Source organism: Sceloporus occidentalis, unplaced genomic scaffold, assembly GCF_023333645.1.
Source record: "Sceloporus occidentalis isolate IW3139 unplaced genomic scaffold, rSceOcc1.0.p SCAF_7, whole genome shotgun sequence".
Lineage (NCBI taxonomy): Eukaryota > Metazoa > Chordata > Lepidosauria > Squamata > Phrynosomatidae > Sceloporus > Sceloporus occidentalis.
This window is the reverse complement of record NW_028316987.1, coordinates 5832538-5849320: the sequence shown is the minus strand read 5'-3', so window position 1 is coordinate 5849320 and position 16783 is coordinate 5832538. Positions and strand designations below refer to the sequence as shown.

General features: G+C 42.7%; 1 protein-coding gene across 1 annotated transcript; it reads right to left on the bottom strand.

Moving 5' to 3' along the window:
* Nucleotides 1–1595: 1595 nt before the first annotated feature.
* Nucleotides 1596–16783, bottom strand: PRR15L (proline rich 15 like). The gene is made up of 2 exons (XM_089531758.1): nt 16555–16783; nt 1596–6249 (listed from the first exon to the last, which is right to left on the bottom strand). Exon 2 carries the CDS (start codon nt 6218–6220, stop codon nt 5897–5899), a length of 324 nt encoding a protein of 107 aa, XP_089387884.1. The 5' UTR covers nt 6221–6249; nt 16555–16783; the 3' UTR covers nt 1596–5896.

Genomic DNA, 16783 nt, shown 5'->3' with positions numbered 1-16783 from the left:
CTTCAGAAGTTTGTATCTAAGTCTACTCATTTCTTGGTTAGACATTCTGTGAATGAGTGCTCAGAGACATCCTATTGCTTAATGTGTTCAAAGGCAAAAGTCTTTGCATTCCCAATCAAGTACTGGGGTTTTGTAAGTTTGAAGTTGATTATTCTTTTTTGAATTACACTTTTGGCCCACACAGTAAGAGCATCTTTAAAACATATTTTGGACTATTACATGATGGGAATAATTAGGGAAATGGGGGGGGGGGGAGTCAAAATTTCAGAACGCTAACACAGACACATACAGAAAAATGTATAGTTAGCCTTCTGTATCCACAGATTCAACCAACCTCAGCATGAGAATATTAACAAATATATATAAATTCCAAACAGGAAATCTTGATTTTGCCATTTTATATCAGGGACACCATTTTACTATTCCATTGTATTTAATGTGGCTTGAGCATCTATGGCGAGTCCTGGAATCAAACCCTAGCAGATACCAAGGGCCCACTCTATGTACATTACCTATATATGTGTAAATATATGTCATCTACACCAGCTAATTTTTAGATGATTCTGTGTAGGATGGTTGGCTTATCAATAGACTAAACTTTGTTGTCAGTACCGTAAGTGCAATGAACTGTAGATCTGTCAATGTTGTGTGTGAAATTTAGGAGCAAACCAGATGTTACATTGGGAGAACCCTGCTACAATCTCCTCACATAATTTTCTTCTTCTAAAGGGATCTATGGGATGTTCCAATTTGGATAAAAGCTGTGACACAGCAGGGAGGGAGCCTATGTCCTTTCCTTCTGTCCCACAGCTCTGATCCAAATGCTCCACCCAGCCCCAGAGAGGGAAAAACTTATACACCTCTCTACTGTGTCTATATGTTTTTCCCACCATGGCTAATAGCAGACCTGAGGGTGTTGGTGCTATATTGCAGCTATTGTACCAGGGTCAGGATTACACATTCCTTCCCTCTGTGACTTTGATCTAAATTGGAACACCACACACACCTACTTTCAGAAGGAATTACAGGCAGCCTTAGGTCTTCTGCATAATGTCTAGTTATCATTTTGCAACAAGAGAAAACCCAGCAGCCTTGCTAGACCAGAAAAAGGTGAGGACATCAATCAGACTGTTTTTTCCCTTTGTCTCAAATTTTGGAAGGGATGGGGAGCCAGGCAAATAAATATTGTTCAGTTACAACTCCCATCATCCTTGACTATCTGCCATGCTGTCTAAAGTAGCTTAACAACATCAGGAGAGCCACAGGGTCTGACTCTTGACCCTTCTCAGGCAAGAATCAACTTCAGTTGGGATGATAACTTAGGGAATGGAGGGAAATTCTTTTGGATCACAACCCCTAGTATCTCCTAGCTAGCATGCTCCATGGGACTTGTAGTCTAAAATATTTTTTTTCAAACTGATCAGGATGGTAATTCTGCCTTAAACTTGCAATAATACATCCAGCAAAGTGAGGGATCTCTCTCTCACACACACACATGTTGTGTTCTTTCCATTTGTTTCCTATTTATGGCAACCCTAGGTTGACCTTATTACATGGTTTTCTTGGCAAGATTTGTTCAGAGAGAAGCTGAGAGAGTGTAACTGGCTCAAGGTCCCCCAGCGGGTTTCCATGGCTAAGCAAGGATTCGAACCCCGATCTCATGTAATAATCATAATACTCAAACCACTATACCACTGGATAATTAATTTTTTTCTTTACTAACCAGACCATATGGAAAAAAACAGTTGGGACAAAATTAGCAAGGTAAACAGCTACAAGGCTCAATAAAACTGATGTGCAAACTTCAGCAAAACTAGATTTTTACAAGCACAAAACAAGCTTGATGGATGAGTTATTAATACAATTCTTTGCAGTTAAAGTTCACTTGGCTTGCTAGGCTGAGTTGGCAGGAATTGGCTTGGAGGTGATTAAACGGACTGTGAGAAAAGGACAACCTTGAATTCAATGTGTGAAGCAAACAAGAGTTTTAGCAAACTTTCCTGCACTTTAATGGACCAGAGTCAGGACTAGCACAAAGGTTTGCCACCATTTGGGTGATACGTGAAGCATGAACCTTGGCCTTAAGATGAAAAATAAGAAGCCCTTATATTCATGTATTTAAATAAGATTTAAATAGAAATTCAGACTCAAAAAGATTCTTTAGTCTAGGATTAGGGAATAAGTGGCCCTCTGGATTTTGTTGGGAGCGCAACTCCCATTAGTCCTAGCCAGCAGAGCCATTGGTGGGGCTTAATGGGAGTTGTAATCTAGAAACAGCTGAATGACTGTACATCCCCAGTCTCATTTTAGTCTAGTTCCCTCAACATAAAAAGAGCATCTACCTGCCACTAACTTCACAACTATACTTTGTTTTCCAAATTAACCACAAACAGAGCACATTTGCACCATAAGAATACAGGGCCTCTGTTGACAAGTGATCCCCATTGCATGTCAGAGAGAGTCCTTCACCCTTTGGGTTTACGATTTGGGCCAGAGAGAAACAACTTCAGTCTAAATACAGCAATTTGCCAGCATGACCAAATCCCATCCCTAGGAAGGTATTATTTGGATTGTTACTTATGGGTCAGCTCTTGGAGATTTTGGAGGTCATGCAAGGGGAGCAAATAGTTACTTATTTATATTGCTTATTGTATTTTTTACTGCCAGGGTTGGGAAGAAATGCTTGTTGGACTTTCTTCCTCATATGCCAAAACAACTTTGCAAGCTCTGGGTACTATGGACTTGGAGCAGCAGCAGATGGCGGTGGGGTGGATGTCATTTACTGCTCCACTTCAGATGGCAAAATGTCTTGGTCCTGCTTTCTGCCACTCTATGCCAAAGCAACTCCTTGCCTCCATTTATGAAAGCCCCTAACGAGGCATAGATAAGCAAGAGACTAAAGACCACAGATGATGGAAGAGAAAAGGCTCAGTTTTGCATTCAAACTTGGTCAGAATCTGAATAAAGGAACAGGTCTGTGTGGGTCACACTATGTATGTGCTATGAACTGCTTTGTAGCTGGTTACACATTATCTGATATATATGTGTGTATCTACCTTCAAGTTGCCTGCTGACTTGTGGTGACCACATGAATTTCACGGAGTTTTCTAAACCAAGGAGTACTCAACTCAGTATTACCAGTACCTTTCTCTGAAATATAGCCTACAGCACCCAGTATTGCTTGGCAGTCTCCCATCCAAGTACGAACCAGAGCTGACCCTGCTTAGCTTCCAAGATCAGATACAATCTGGTGCTTTTAGGATACTTAGGCCCTCAGATGGTGTATATATACGCCTGTTAATCTCAGGAGGAACAACATCTGTACCCTCCAATATTTCGCAGTTTAAAACCAGGACATTTGTGCCCACGCAACTTCAGAATGGGATCGAGATGGCAAAAGTTATTAAAGAGAAGGGACACACAAGCTAGAAGATGCTGCAGCAGTTTGCTTTTCCATGAATCTACAAGGAACTGCAAGATTCTCCTTTCTCCTCTCTCCCCTGCTGAGTTAATTGGGTGCAAATTGCTTTTCCACTTTGAACTCAATTTGCAGCAATTCAAGTAAGCTGAGGACGAAGGAGGAAAGTGTGAGGAAGAGGCAGAAACTGAGACAGTTTAACAGCAGCTGAAAAAGTGGGATGATGGGGTTAATCAGGACTCCCTGCCTGCCAAATAGGTACAACTACATGAATTTGTTAGGCTTTAGTACTATGGAACATGGAGTGCTGGCACAGGAGAAAGAAAGGCCATTTTACTTCTCCACCTCAGATGGCAAAATGTCTTGATCCATCTTTCTGCTGCACTATATTAAACTAATACCTTACCTTTATTAAAGCGAGGGACTGAAGAACCCAAATGAAGGGAGAAAAAGTGACAATTTTTAAAAAATGCAGTCAAGCTTGGTTAGAATCTGAATAAAGGAACAGATTTGTGTGGGGCACATTATGCAGATGCTACAGATTGAATTATAGCTGATTATACACTGTGATGTATATGTGTGTCAAGTCAGCTGTCAATTTGTGGCAACATGATGCTTTGTAGCTGTTTACACACTATGGCTGGCATATTAATGGCATACGCATGTATAAGCTGTGCTACAAATGCAAGGTGAATTGTTCACCATAACACAACAGACATATTCTGCTGACAGCTGCAGAAGAAGAGTTGCGCATACAACAGAGTTGCAAATTGTGGTTGCGCACTGTACTTTATGGTTGTGTAGTGGGGTTGCACTTGCAATTTCACATTGTACAAGAGCATCCAGTCATCAACATGTGTTGCACAATGTATTGTGCATGGGGTTCACCTTAGGGTCACCATAAGTTGGAAATGACTTGAAGGCACACAAGAACAAAAATTGTGTAGTGCTGGTGCAGTGTATCATCATGTACAGATATTTATGGTAAAGTCAGGGGATGTTGAATTGCAGCCTATGTGATGCATATACACTCTTGTTAATCTATGGAGGAACAAGGCTGGCCTGAGACATTTTGCTATTTGAGGTAAAGGACAAGATGAGGTCCCTCGCTCCCATTTCCATATATAACAACCCAACTGGGCTGGCTGAATTTCACCTCCATGCCGGTAATGAGACAAGGTTCCCTGTTCCCTGAGAGCTATGGCCAGGTTATATGACACATGCAACCTTCAGGAAGTTACAGATTGGGGCCCACCACACTGAAAACACTGGTGGCCTATGGGGAGTGAAGTCAACCTGGTTTGCTACATGTCCCATTTTGGGCCATGCCTAGGAATGCAGAAAACAGGTTTTATCACCTACCTGACAGGGTACAGTGCATGACTAAGGAGCTTTGTTTGTCTTGGCAAGTCACGTTTGCATAGGCTCATGTGCAAAAGAGCCTGGTATCTATGCCTGCAGTCACGAAAATAAATTGTTCACAGCTTTAATGGTAAAAACTAGGATGGTTCCAGATTTGAGATCCTTGCCTCTACTGTTTGGCCATATTTGATGGCAACAGCTTGATCTGGGACCTTATCCTTACCCACTATTTTAATATTCCACAGTGCCCAAAGAACAACTGAGGCATATGGGGCATTTCCGTTAGTGAGAAGCTTCATAGACGAAACCAATGGCACCAAAGAAACCTGGAACAGGTGGGCAGGAGGGCCAAGGAATGTCTCAGTGCTGGTGGGACCTAGATAGGACCCATTTTTGTCAGAGGGTTCTGGAGACTACATGTACTGATACTGGCTCTGATATTGGCAGATACAACTGCACTTCACTTATCTTGACAATGTCACTAAGAGCTATCCAGCAAAGCTGGCCCAAGACCTTTTGCAGCCTGAAGCAAATAATAAGATGGTGCCACCTTCATTTCAAGTAGAAAAGCCAACAGAAATGGGAGCTGGAACTTACTTTAGTGCAAGCAATGGGATGGCATTCTCCACCATGGCTGAAGAGGCTTGCTTAGGGAGTGCAGAGGTGGCTCTATGGCACACCTGGCACAGCTTTGTCCCCTGAGGTACCATTTTCCTGCATTTGCCACCTAAGACAAGTGCCTCACTTTGCCTAATGGCAGGACCAACCCTGGTCAAGGTTTAACATCAAGCAGCTCTACATATGTCCCTACTGTCATGCATTGTACCTCTAGCTTTTCATTTTTTCCCACTGCTGATGGTGCAGTGGGCTTGCGTTTAATGTAAATATTACTAATTTTATTCCTTAAATTAAAAAAAGAGAACAATAACAATAATAAAGTTCATCTTCCTCTAAACCTTTCTTCTTCATGTGAAAATCGGGACCTGATCCTGGAGCCCCAGACAGGCCCCTCGTTAACTTCATTTGCAAATGGAATTGAATTGAATCACAGTCAGCTTCTCAGTGTTCAGACAACCAACCAGTGCATAGAAAGGGCATTTCCCCTTCATCCACCCATCATTTTTCATCTCGTTCATTGTCAGCAAAAAAGTTGGGGTTTTCCGACAACATAGCCCTGACTTTCTTCTTTTCCTTGAAGCGCCCCGAATTGGAGACTTTGACATGTTTGCCTTTGGTGCTCTTGTCCACAATCTTCTCTAGCCGAGCATTGAATTCCTGCTGACTGCTCCCATCACTGCCGCCATCTGCTAGCACCCCCTCTTGCTGGTTCTCATTATTGGCAACTGCATAGATATCAGGACTTTCATACAGCACCTTAGGAGCAGATTTTTTCTTCCGGAGGAAGGTCAGCTTCCACCAGCTATAATTGTTTTCTGCCATGGTGGTCAACAGAGAAGGATTTGTCAATCCTGTGGGGTTAAAAAAACAAACAAATCTGTTATTACTAGGTCTTGTGATTTGGACTGGTCACTCCTTCCACCCCAAAGCTGGTCAGAATTGTAGGCTTACTTTTCCAGAAACCATTTCATATCCCCTATCATCTCATAGATGAAAAGTGGGACATGTGTGGCCAAGCAACATCAGTGTGTGGTCAAGATGGCAAAATTTATTAATGAGGAAGAACAGACAAACTAGGAGACACTGCAGTAGTTTGCTTTCTCCTGAGTCTACAGGGAAGTGCAAGATAAAGCCCTCTGCTCTCTTACCTGGCGAGTTAATTGTGTGTAAACTACTTTTGTATTTACAAATCAGTTTATGGCAGTGCAGATAACATGAAGACAAAGGGGGGAAATGGGAGGAGGAGAGAGAAACAAGCATATTTTAAAAGTAGTTGAAAAGGCAGACGAAAGAGGGCTAATTGGGACTGTCCTTGTCAAACTGGGACAGTTGGAAGTTAAGGAATTTCTATTCTGGGAAACCAAGTTGTTAAAATGGGCCAGCCCTCCTATTGTTCAACCCAGACAGCAAATGCAGGGAGGGATCAGCAAAATGTTTAAACAGAGAGTTATATGCCATATAACTGGTTCTGTGTCCACCTAAAGTAGCCTGCTGCCTTCAGGTGCTATTGAGGATATTGTCCCATGGGCCATATTGAAGAAAAATATAGTCCTGTCAGATTTTGTACATGGAATGGACGGATGGAGCCATTTTCACTTCCAGCAGCAAAATGTCTTTGGCCAGCCACAGTGATAGCCTGATGCCAAAGAGGCATGGGCATTATAAGCAATAGATCTCTGGCCCAGTTCCTTTTAATAATGATAAACACTGCAACTGTTAAGACTGCATTTTGAGGTGGGGGGGGGGGGGAGAGATTCTGAACCAGGGCTGGCTCCAGAGGGTGGCAAAGCATTTGTTAGGACCTCCAATACCAGGAAAGTGCCAAGATCCCTAACAATGCTTCCATTTCTACTTAGCACTAGGTTTCCTAGGTCTCAGACCTGGCCCCACTTTTTCAGTCTGTAGGCAAGGGGAAGGAATCGTAGGGTGAGAGAATGGAAAAGTGTGTGTTTTATTTGAATGACATACGATAATACAGTCAGCCCTCCATAGCCACAGAATCTTTATCCATGGATTCAGCTATCCACAGCTTGAAAATACATATACACACACACATATATATAATTCCAAAAAACAAACCTTGATTGCCATTTTATATAAGAGACACCATTTTACTATGCCATGATGGGACTTGAGCAAACCCCAGTGGATACCAAGGGCCAACTGTATCAGCAAATGTAGTCAAGGCATAAAACATCATGCTTAATGACATCACCAGGGCCGGAACACCCCCACCTGCTCATGGCATCACAAGTCACTAAATCTCAGATTTTGGTCCTGAAATGTCAGGGCTTCAGACATTCCTGACCTGGCAACCCTACTTAGTAAAGAGTATCCCTGTAGGCCAAGAAGTAGCCTAATAGAATCCTCTGGTTTGCATGGTGGGTGGCCTCTTATACATTACCACAAAAGCAAAAACATGTCACCAAAAAGAAAGGACACAAATTTGTATGAAATATACAGTACATATGCTAATGCATATGTCCAGATGCAATTTTAGAAATTACAAGAAATACAATGTGGCATCCCACCATAGTAAGGCAAACCATGACCTGTACGGTTGCTCAGTTTGCTGTCTAGGTCCCTTACATAGGATGAAAAAATTCTAGGTTCCTGCTGCTGCTCTCCCCACTTACAGCTCTTGATTTTTAAAGTGGGGAACCCTTAAAGAAGAGGACTGTCATTTCTAAAGGAGGACAGGTGGGCACTCTAACACCTCTAAGCTCTTCCAGACTGAAAGGACCCCCAGAAGATGCTGTGCCATGGTGATACGAGCAACCAAGTTTCTTCCCCTGGCTGCATTTTCTTCCACTGGGAAAAGGATAGAGAGCAGGCTCACCACATAAGCTATGAATCCCTGTACATATTGTTTAAACATGCCAGCTACAATAAGATCTTGGTTCAGAAGTCCTTTCACCATGCACTTGAAAGCTTTGGTCCACTTTTCCCCTCATTGATCAACCTCACAGGCTTGTTGTAAGCACTGTGAAAGCTTGGAATACATTACATCAGTCAGGCGTGGCCGTGGGCAACTACCCAAGATCTGGTGGGTCACACCCACACTGGACCACAGGGAACTACTTTCCATACAAATACCCCAATTTATCTTCCAGCTTGGTAGTCTGGAGGGGTGACTAAAAATGAGGGGGCATACCGAAATTGCCCTCTCATGTCCCCTAAAGGAGTGGAGGCAATTTAAAATTTTAAAATATATTGTATTAATATTCAAACAAATATGAGGCTCCACAGGGGCCACACAAAGCCCACCTTTCCCAACCTCTGAACCAAATATTGGATTTTGGAGGAGAAAGTACATATTAACATTCCTTCTGATTAGAGACTGTGTTCTTCTAAAGCCCATCTCTGGACTGACTGATAGTGTAGCTCGTAGCTGGGAAACTTGAGTGTTTCTTGTGCCAGCACCAGAGTTGATATAAGGGTTGATTATAAGTCCAGAGTGCGGAAATGTTAGCATTTTTGATAGATCAAGGATTCTGAGAGTTGTAGTTTTTAGAAAAGCAAGCCCTCTAACCTTTCCATGCTCTTTGTGACATGCCACATTACTTGACCTTGCCTTGACAATGAGGTCAGCCTTGTCCCACAAGTCACTATGATGTTTCTTGTTTGGAAGCCACCCTCTGACTTGAGTTGAAGCGGCTTCTATCAAGACCTCAAAGGATATTTACTTAAGGTGTTGTCACACCCAGCCTTCAATCTGTTTGTAAGCAAACCTGTGTAGCAATCAGAAATTAAAAGAATGGGTGGTATATGGAGGGGGGAGTGTGTGTGTACATGTGTGTTTGTGTGTGTACAAGCTTTTCCATTATCAAAGCACCATTTTTCCAATCTAGGAAAGTAGTTAAGAAATTATTCAAGATGGACAGCTTTTTAAAAAGGTGTTGACATGTCCTACTTTATAGTGAACCAATGTCTATATGGCGGTATCCTCCACGTGAAGCACTATCCAGCCAAAGTCTGCTTTGAAGAGAATTAGAACTAAATGGAGGGCGTGCAGGTGACTTGAAGCTCCAGAGGGAGCACCTGGAAAACAGACCGTGCAGGCAAATAAGTCACCTAGGACATTGCCGCACAAGCCCCGTTCTCGCCACAATCACGTGTCAATGAAAACGGAATTAAACTTGTTTGTATAATAGCCATTACCGCACGTTTTCTTAATCGTGTGACTGAGGCTGCTGCCACCATCACATGCTTTTCCTGACTCTCCCTAAACCCTACCTATGCCCTATGCCCTATCTAGCATGCCTTTTGGGTTTTAAAATTTTAAAGTTTATTTATATAAATTAAATAAAAATAAAAATTTATTTATATAAAATTTATTCATGCTATTCTGGAGCTCTGCTACTGCGATTGAAATTTTGAAAAGAAGAAGTAAAGAAATAGAAAAGGAAGAAAGAAAGAAAGAAAGAAAGAAAGAAAGAGGGAATCAAGCTTGCTTGGAAATAGCAAGGCGGAAGGTGGACAGGGGAGAGGAGAAGACACAAACGCCACGTGCCTGCAAATACCACAACTGCCTCAGTGGTGACATTTATCACCTGAGGACTAGGACGAGTGGGAGATCATCGATTGATTTTCCTCCTCAATGAAAGGGGATGCCCCAACAGCTCTTGGACACAGCAGCTCTGGGTCGGAGGTATTGTCATGCGACTATTACCAAAACAGGTTTTTTTCCAGGTCTAATTGTGATTTTAAAAGCTGTCTGTACTAATCTCCTCAGTCACCCTTCCCCACTACAGAAAGCTACACTATTTCTATTTGAATGGTAGCAATTACTTCCCAATTGGGAATTCCCAATATATTTGTTGTTATGTTATTTACTGGCTTCATGTCAATCTCGACCCATGGTGATCCTGCTGATGAGACCTCTCCAAGACCCTCTGTCCTCTGTTGCTCTGCAAACTACTGCAAACTCATATTCATGATCTTTTTAATAGAGAGAGTCCATCCATCTAGCATGCGGCCTTCCTCTCTTTCTACTTCCCTTCACCTTTCCTAGCACTATTGCTTTTTCCACTGCATATGCCGATATTATGCAAATCTCAGCCCTTTGTTGCCCTCTCTTTTGGCAATGCGTAAGTGGCTACTTCAAAGCCCTATTGGTAATTCTTTCCTAACCAGCAGCTTCATGCAACAGGCTGCCTAGAAATACTGAACATTTCTTGGTGTTGATATATTTCACAATACAACAATTTCTTACAGAGGTAAGAAAAGCCACTTTTAGGGCCATGTTACATATTGGTAGCTGGGGTTACAAGTCTGCGGTGTGACTTAAGTGGCACCCAGAGAAACTGGAACAAGGGGTTTTTAGTCCTCTTAACTTCTGTTTTCTGCTGTGATGCCACTATTTTCACCATTTCCAAAGTTAAATTTAGCATTTACCTTAGCACCTTTAATCTTTACCTGAAGCATGGGTTCTATCTATTTTTTTCTCTTTCTGATACATTCCACTCCTATTAATCCATAACAGGGTGATTATCATGCGGCCATCCAGCAACTGTTGGACTGTAACTCCCAGCATTCCTCACCAAGTGCTATGCTGACTAAGGCTGTTGGGACTTTCAGTCTTTCCCATTCTGTTTCTCAAAAAAGAAAAAAGGGGGGGAAAAGGAATTGTGCATATGACCTACTAATGTGTCCTAACATAGTTCCAAAACACACTGCAGAAATAATCCAGTTTGAGACATGTTCTTCCTTGTTCATAACCTTTGCCATCTTGACCATACTCTGATGTTGCTTGTGCCCCAATTTTTATCTGCAAAATGTTGGAGAGTATTTTTCTTTTTCTTTATTTCTGTTTCTAAAAAACCTTTTAACAATTTTAGCTTTATATTACAGTCAGCCCTCGCCTTACGTGAGGAATCCGTTCCGGATCCTGCTGTGTAAGGCGAATTCCGCCTATGCTCAAGCCCCATTGGAAACAATGGGGCTTGTGCACAGTGGTGCAGCGGCGCAACAGTGAGCAGGGCGCCATGAGCATGCCCCCCATTCAATTGAATGGGACGCGATGCCCCTTCCGCCCTGTGCCCTCCCTGCGACTTGAGCGCGTACACTCAAGACCGCGTATGGCGCACTGTATAAGGAGCCCTGGTGGTGCAGTGGTTAAATCCTGGTACTGCAGCCACAACTTTGTGAGTTCGATCTCAGGGCTCCAAGGTTGACTCAACCTTCCATCCTTTCTTTGGTGGGTAAACTGAGCACCCAGCTTGTTGCGGGCAATTGGCTTACAGATTATAAACTGCTTAGAGAGTGCTGAGTTCACTATTAAGCAGTATAGAAATGTGAATGCTATTGCTATTATTTGACCTTGAAGATTTTCAAAATTGTTTAACCACCCATCATAAACACTTTAAGATAGGGATGAGAAAATTACAGTCTGTGAACTATATTTCTCCAAAACTTTCCAGTCTCTGTATGCCTACGTACCCCCCTCCCAGTTTTCCCTCCATTAAAAAGGGATCCTTCCTCCCTCCTTCAAGGGTGATGGAAGGCAACGTTGCCACGTTTTTGAATGCCAAAAGCGGTTGTACATCCAGCACAAGGCATGTCTCAAAGTTAGAAGTAGTTCTAGTTTTGTGAGCAAAACAAAAGCTTTGCCAGGAACTAAAACAAGTCTAGGGACAAAACTGTGCCAAATTCCACCACCACTTTGACTGAGGGTGCACGTGGCCTTTTAAAGTCAATAGCATTTTAAACTTTGGGGTGGGGTAACAGGGAGGAGTGGGTGAAGTCATTTGTGGCCACTGCCTCTCTGGGTGTTTTTCATTCTTGCTTTATGTATATGGTACTCTGATTAGGCCAGTGGTTTTCAAGGTTTTAGCTTCCAATAAGCCATTCTACACTGACATTTTGCTGACAAAGAATAGTATGTCTGATGTCAGACCTCAATGGATGTGCAAATATTCTTCCCAGAAATATTCTAGAGTATACACCAAATCATGCAGGATTCAGGAGGCCTTTCACATCACACAATTATAGCACTATGATTCCACTTTAGGTGCCATGGTGACATCCTATGGAAGCCTGGTACCTGCAGCTGAAAAAGTAGTTTTCTACCACAGAGCACTAGCACGTCTCCAAATTACAAACTCCAGGCTTCAATAGGATGCAGCTATGGCAGTTAAAGTGGGATCACAATTGTGAAATAGTGTGAAACGGTTCTTTGTCAACCTCATTGTTTCCCATTGTTGTTCTACAGCCAAGAGTGCCCCTAGAATATACCCATGTTCCCATACATTTATGCATTACTAAAGAAATGTAACACAGAAGTGCAGCTATTTTTCAGGTAAACATATCCACCACTGGTAATCCTCTAAGTAAGGAACCTTGGATAGGTATTCAAGAAATCACAGAATTCTCCCCTGAAAAGCACTGGTCTCAGTTTCCCAGGTGTCCTTCCCAATTATTTCATAGAACTTTCCTTCATCAAAAGTAGATACTGGAGTTTATCAGACAAGGGAAATTGGAAGTATAATCAAATGGCAATCCGAACGCAATCATGGGGTTTCACATTATTGCTTGATAGACTACCACACACAATTTCGGGCAATGGGAAGTCAGTCTGATTCCTCCCGTGTGATAAACTCCACTGGTTTCTGGAACAGGTGGCATGTTGTGTAGCAACAAGTAGTTGAATAAAGGGGGAGGGGGGTTACTTGTCCAGATGAGAAAAGGTTCAAAGGCATCCATCAGCCTGAGAAGTTTGCATATTGGATATCCTGACTTAAGGCAGAAGACGGATAGGAAAGTGACTCAGATCTCCCTCCTCATAGCAAACCTCTTGACGGGATGAAAAGTACAGTGGGCACCACCAAAAGAGGATGCAAAGAAATTGCACGTGCTACTTTATATGTATGCATGCAAATGTAGAAATGGTTACAATCATTTAAATAGAAAAACATTATATTTCCCCAAAGCAACCATCTGAGCTGTATAGATGCTGCTTTTGTCTGCTCACTGGATGGATAACTTGGGAGGGGGTCTTTTCTTATCAGATTATCTGTTTAAAACTCCAGCACTCAGACTCCCACACACAGTATGGTCAGTGGCCCTAATGGATGGGGGATTATGGGAAGTCTAGTTTCAAAAAGTAACCTTTTCAAATGTTGTCCCCCATCAAGCACCGGGTTTATTGGCACGACATTCTGACAGAGAGAGAGGAGGTTAGTCAAAAATCATTTCTCTTCCTAGCTCTCTGTTAAAAGAGATTTTCCTAAATTATTTGTCTTCAGGCCTGTTTACACTGTAGACTTAAATGTGGTCCTGATATGGCTGGAGTGGGCGTAATTGTCATAGCTCCCTGACCCCACAGAGCAATGCAAATAGGATTTTTAGGCATACACCATTAATTTGTAGTTCAAATGCTGTAGTTTGCCCTTCTGTGACTCCCATTGTCCCTAATAAACATAGGTGTGATGAGGAATGATGAGAATGGTGAGCCCCTCTCTGACCCAGGAAGCCTCCTTTTAACCATCCATCAAGAAGCCAAGCCCTTCCTCCAGTCCATCTGCCTTGGTCCAGGCCTCAGAGGTGGAGAAGATCTGCTGGACCTAATCCTATTCCCCACCACCACTCCCTTCTCCTTTTGTGTCGTGTCTTTTAGATTGTAAGCCTGAGGGCAGGGAACCATCTGACTAAAAAATTTATGTACAGCGCTGTGTAAATTTACAGCGTTTTATAAATAAAGATTAATAATAATAATAATAATAATAATAATAATAATGGGAATCCATCACATTTGAAGATGCCAGGATAAGGGATGCTGCCATGGTCTCTTTGTGGAAATACAACATCTAGGATATCTTGGTTGGAAGTTATGGTGAGAGCCAGGTGGTTTGAGTGTTAGACTATGCCTCTGGAGACCAGGTTTCGATTCCCAGCTTGATCATGAAACCCATTAGGTGACAGTCGGCAAGTAATACTCCTGTCAGCCTCAGAGGATGGCAATGGAAAACCTTCTTTGAAGAAATCTTGCCAATAGGTTCACCTTAAGGTTGCCATTAGTCAGAAGGCACACAACAACAATGGCAAATACATAGTTTTTAAACTGTTTAAATTGTTCAGTATAAACAAGGGGTGGACCATGCCACAGCCCTCTGGGTGTTGGATTGCCACTATCAACATTCCTTAGATTATTGAGAAGAGGTTTGCCATTACTTTCACCTAAGACAGAAAAAGGGTGACTTGCCCAAGGTCATCCAGTGGGTTTCCGAGGCTGAGCAGAGATGCAAACCCTGGTCTCTTGGAGTCTTATTCCAACATTAAAACCACTACACCATGCTAGCTCCCTCATCCAACATTTACAAATGATAAATATCCCAATCTTCCTTTTGAGAAGATCAGAGCAGCATATTTGAGGCCCCTAAACAATCTCACATCCGGACACTAACCAGGATGTAACTTGCCTAAAGTATAAGAGTATAATGTATTTTTAGACCATTCTCTGGATCCATTGGAACATACTGTTTTGTTTGTTTGTTTTTGCATCCCAGAATTATTATCAGTGTAGTTCACAAGATGTGGTTAATGGGCTGCAGCTCAAAGCATTCCTTGCACACCGGCTATGCTGGCTAGGACTGCTGGAACTTGTAATCCAACACCAGCTGGTAGGTTTTATGATTCCCAACACAGCAGGGACGTAGCCAGGATTTTAGGAAGGGGGGGGGGGGGTCCAGACTAAGTGCCACCATTATAATGGGGCTTGGGTGCAGCGGTGCAGCAGCACATACCATTCATTTTTTTAATGGAAGGGGGGGTCCGAACCCCAAGATCCCCCCCTTGGCTATGTCTCTGAACACAGTACAGTACCATTCTTTCTTCTGCTCTCTCTCTCATTCTCAAGCAAAGAAGGAGGCCAAGGATAACAGGAAAACAAGTCTTGCACCGGAGTGATACCAGTGGTTCTTAAACATGAATCCATTGATTGTTTGGGACTTCAGTTCCCAGAAGCCCAAGCCAACATAGTTAATAGACAGGAATTCTGGGAGGCAAAGTCTAAAACATTTGAAGGAGCAAAGGTTGAGAACTGCAGCCTTGGAAAATGCCTGCGACAAGCATCATATAAATAAATAACCGAATACTGTTGTTTTTAAATTGTCACAGATATCTGAGCTTGGGGATGAATAGCTGAACTGTTCACTGTTTGGGAAAGTTAATTTTTGGAATCCCAGAATTCCCAAGCCAGTTTGGCCAGTGGCTTTCAAGTTGGTGTAGACCACAAAAGTAACTTTCCAAGCTTTGTGGAGCACCCTGCAATTCTTATTCTGGGGCATATCTAAAAGGGTTCTATGGCTGTCAAGCAATCATTGCAGTCTCTAAGCAAATGTAATTTTTCTCTGGGCAAAAGATTGTATCATGAACAGTTGGGAAATGCAGTGAAGTTTGCCACAAAAGCAACCTCCTTAGGGAAAGAGATCTGGATCCTGAAAAAGCAAACAAGTAGTAACTATGCTTTTAATATGTAAACCAGGCAAAACCGGCAACCTTAAATGCATACTGTAGCAATTGTCCCTGAAGAACCTTTCCAGTGTTTTTGCTTAGGGCCTTTTAAGTGTACGTGAAGCATAAAGCATAGACAAGCAGGGATGAACCTACGGATTCAAATACGTTGACTTTACACATATGAGGAAGTCAGGATTAGCTATATCTCCCTTCACAAGACTGCTACTGCAGAATAGGAAAGAGCACCCTTATCAAATGAGTTGCCTGTCACACCTTTTCATTTTTGTACACTGTCTCAAACGTAACTTGCAATCTGTCCTTACCTCATTCTACCCGCACAACGCCGTAAAGCAGATTATGCTGAGAAGATGCATCCTGGCCAAGACAACAGTGAGACTCCAAATGCAGCAAAGATGAGACACTGTCTCTCCAAGACCTTGGGAAAGTGACCTTTTGGACTGTCACCCCTAGCATCCCCAGCTATTAAACTTGACAGCTCAAGATCTGGGGGAGCTGGTAGCTCTGGTCTTCCTAGCTCCAGACATAAAAAAACTTTGCTCACTCTGATACACCAGTTTCAGGCTTTCCATCTGTTGCAGGAATCAATAAAACATTTGCAGTGGTAAGGAGGTACAAGACTCCAGTTCAAGTTTCCTTCCTCCTATCCCCCTGCTGCCATAAGAGTGCATGTGCCAACATACCTGCTTCCTTGGGCTCCTGAAGTTCTTTCCACCGACTGTATGTTCAGCTGTTGTGGGTAAAGACCAACATGAAGGAGTGGGACAGGACCTGACAGTGAGACAGATCTCTGTGGCAGAACAAGCAGTTTTGTCTCCAGCAAGCAGTAGAAAAGCGGTCTTCACATTTCAGGTGTGTTGAGGTGCCACATACCTGTTCCTACTGCACCTTTCCCTCTCTCTCTCCCCCTGC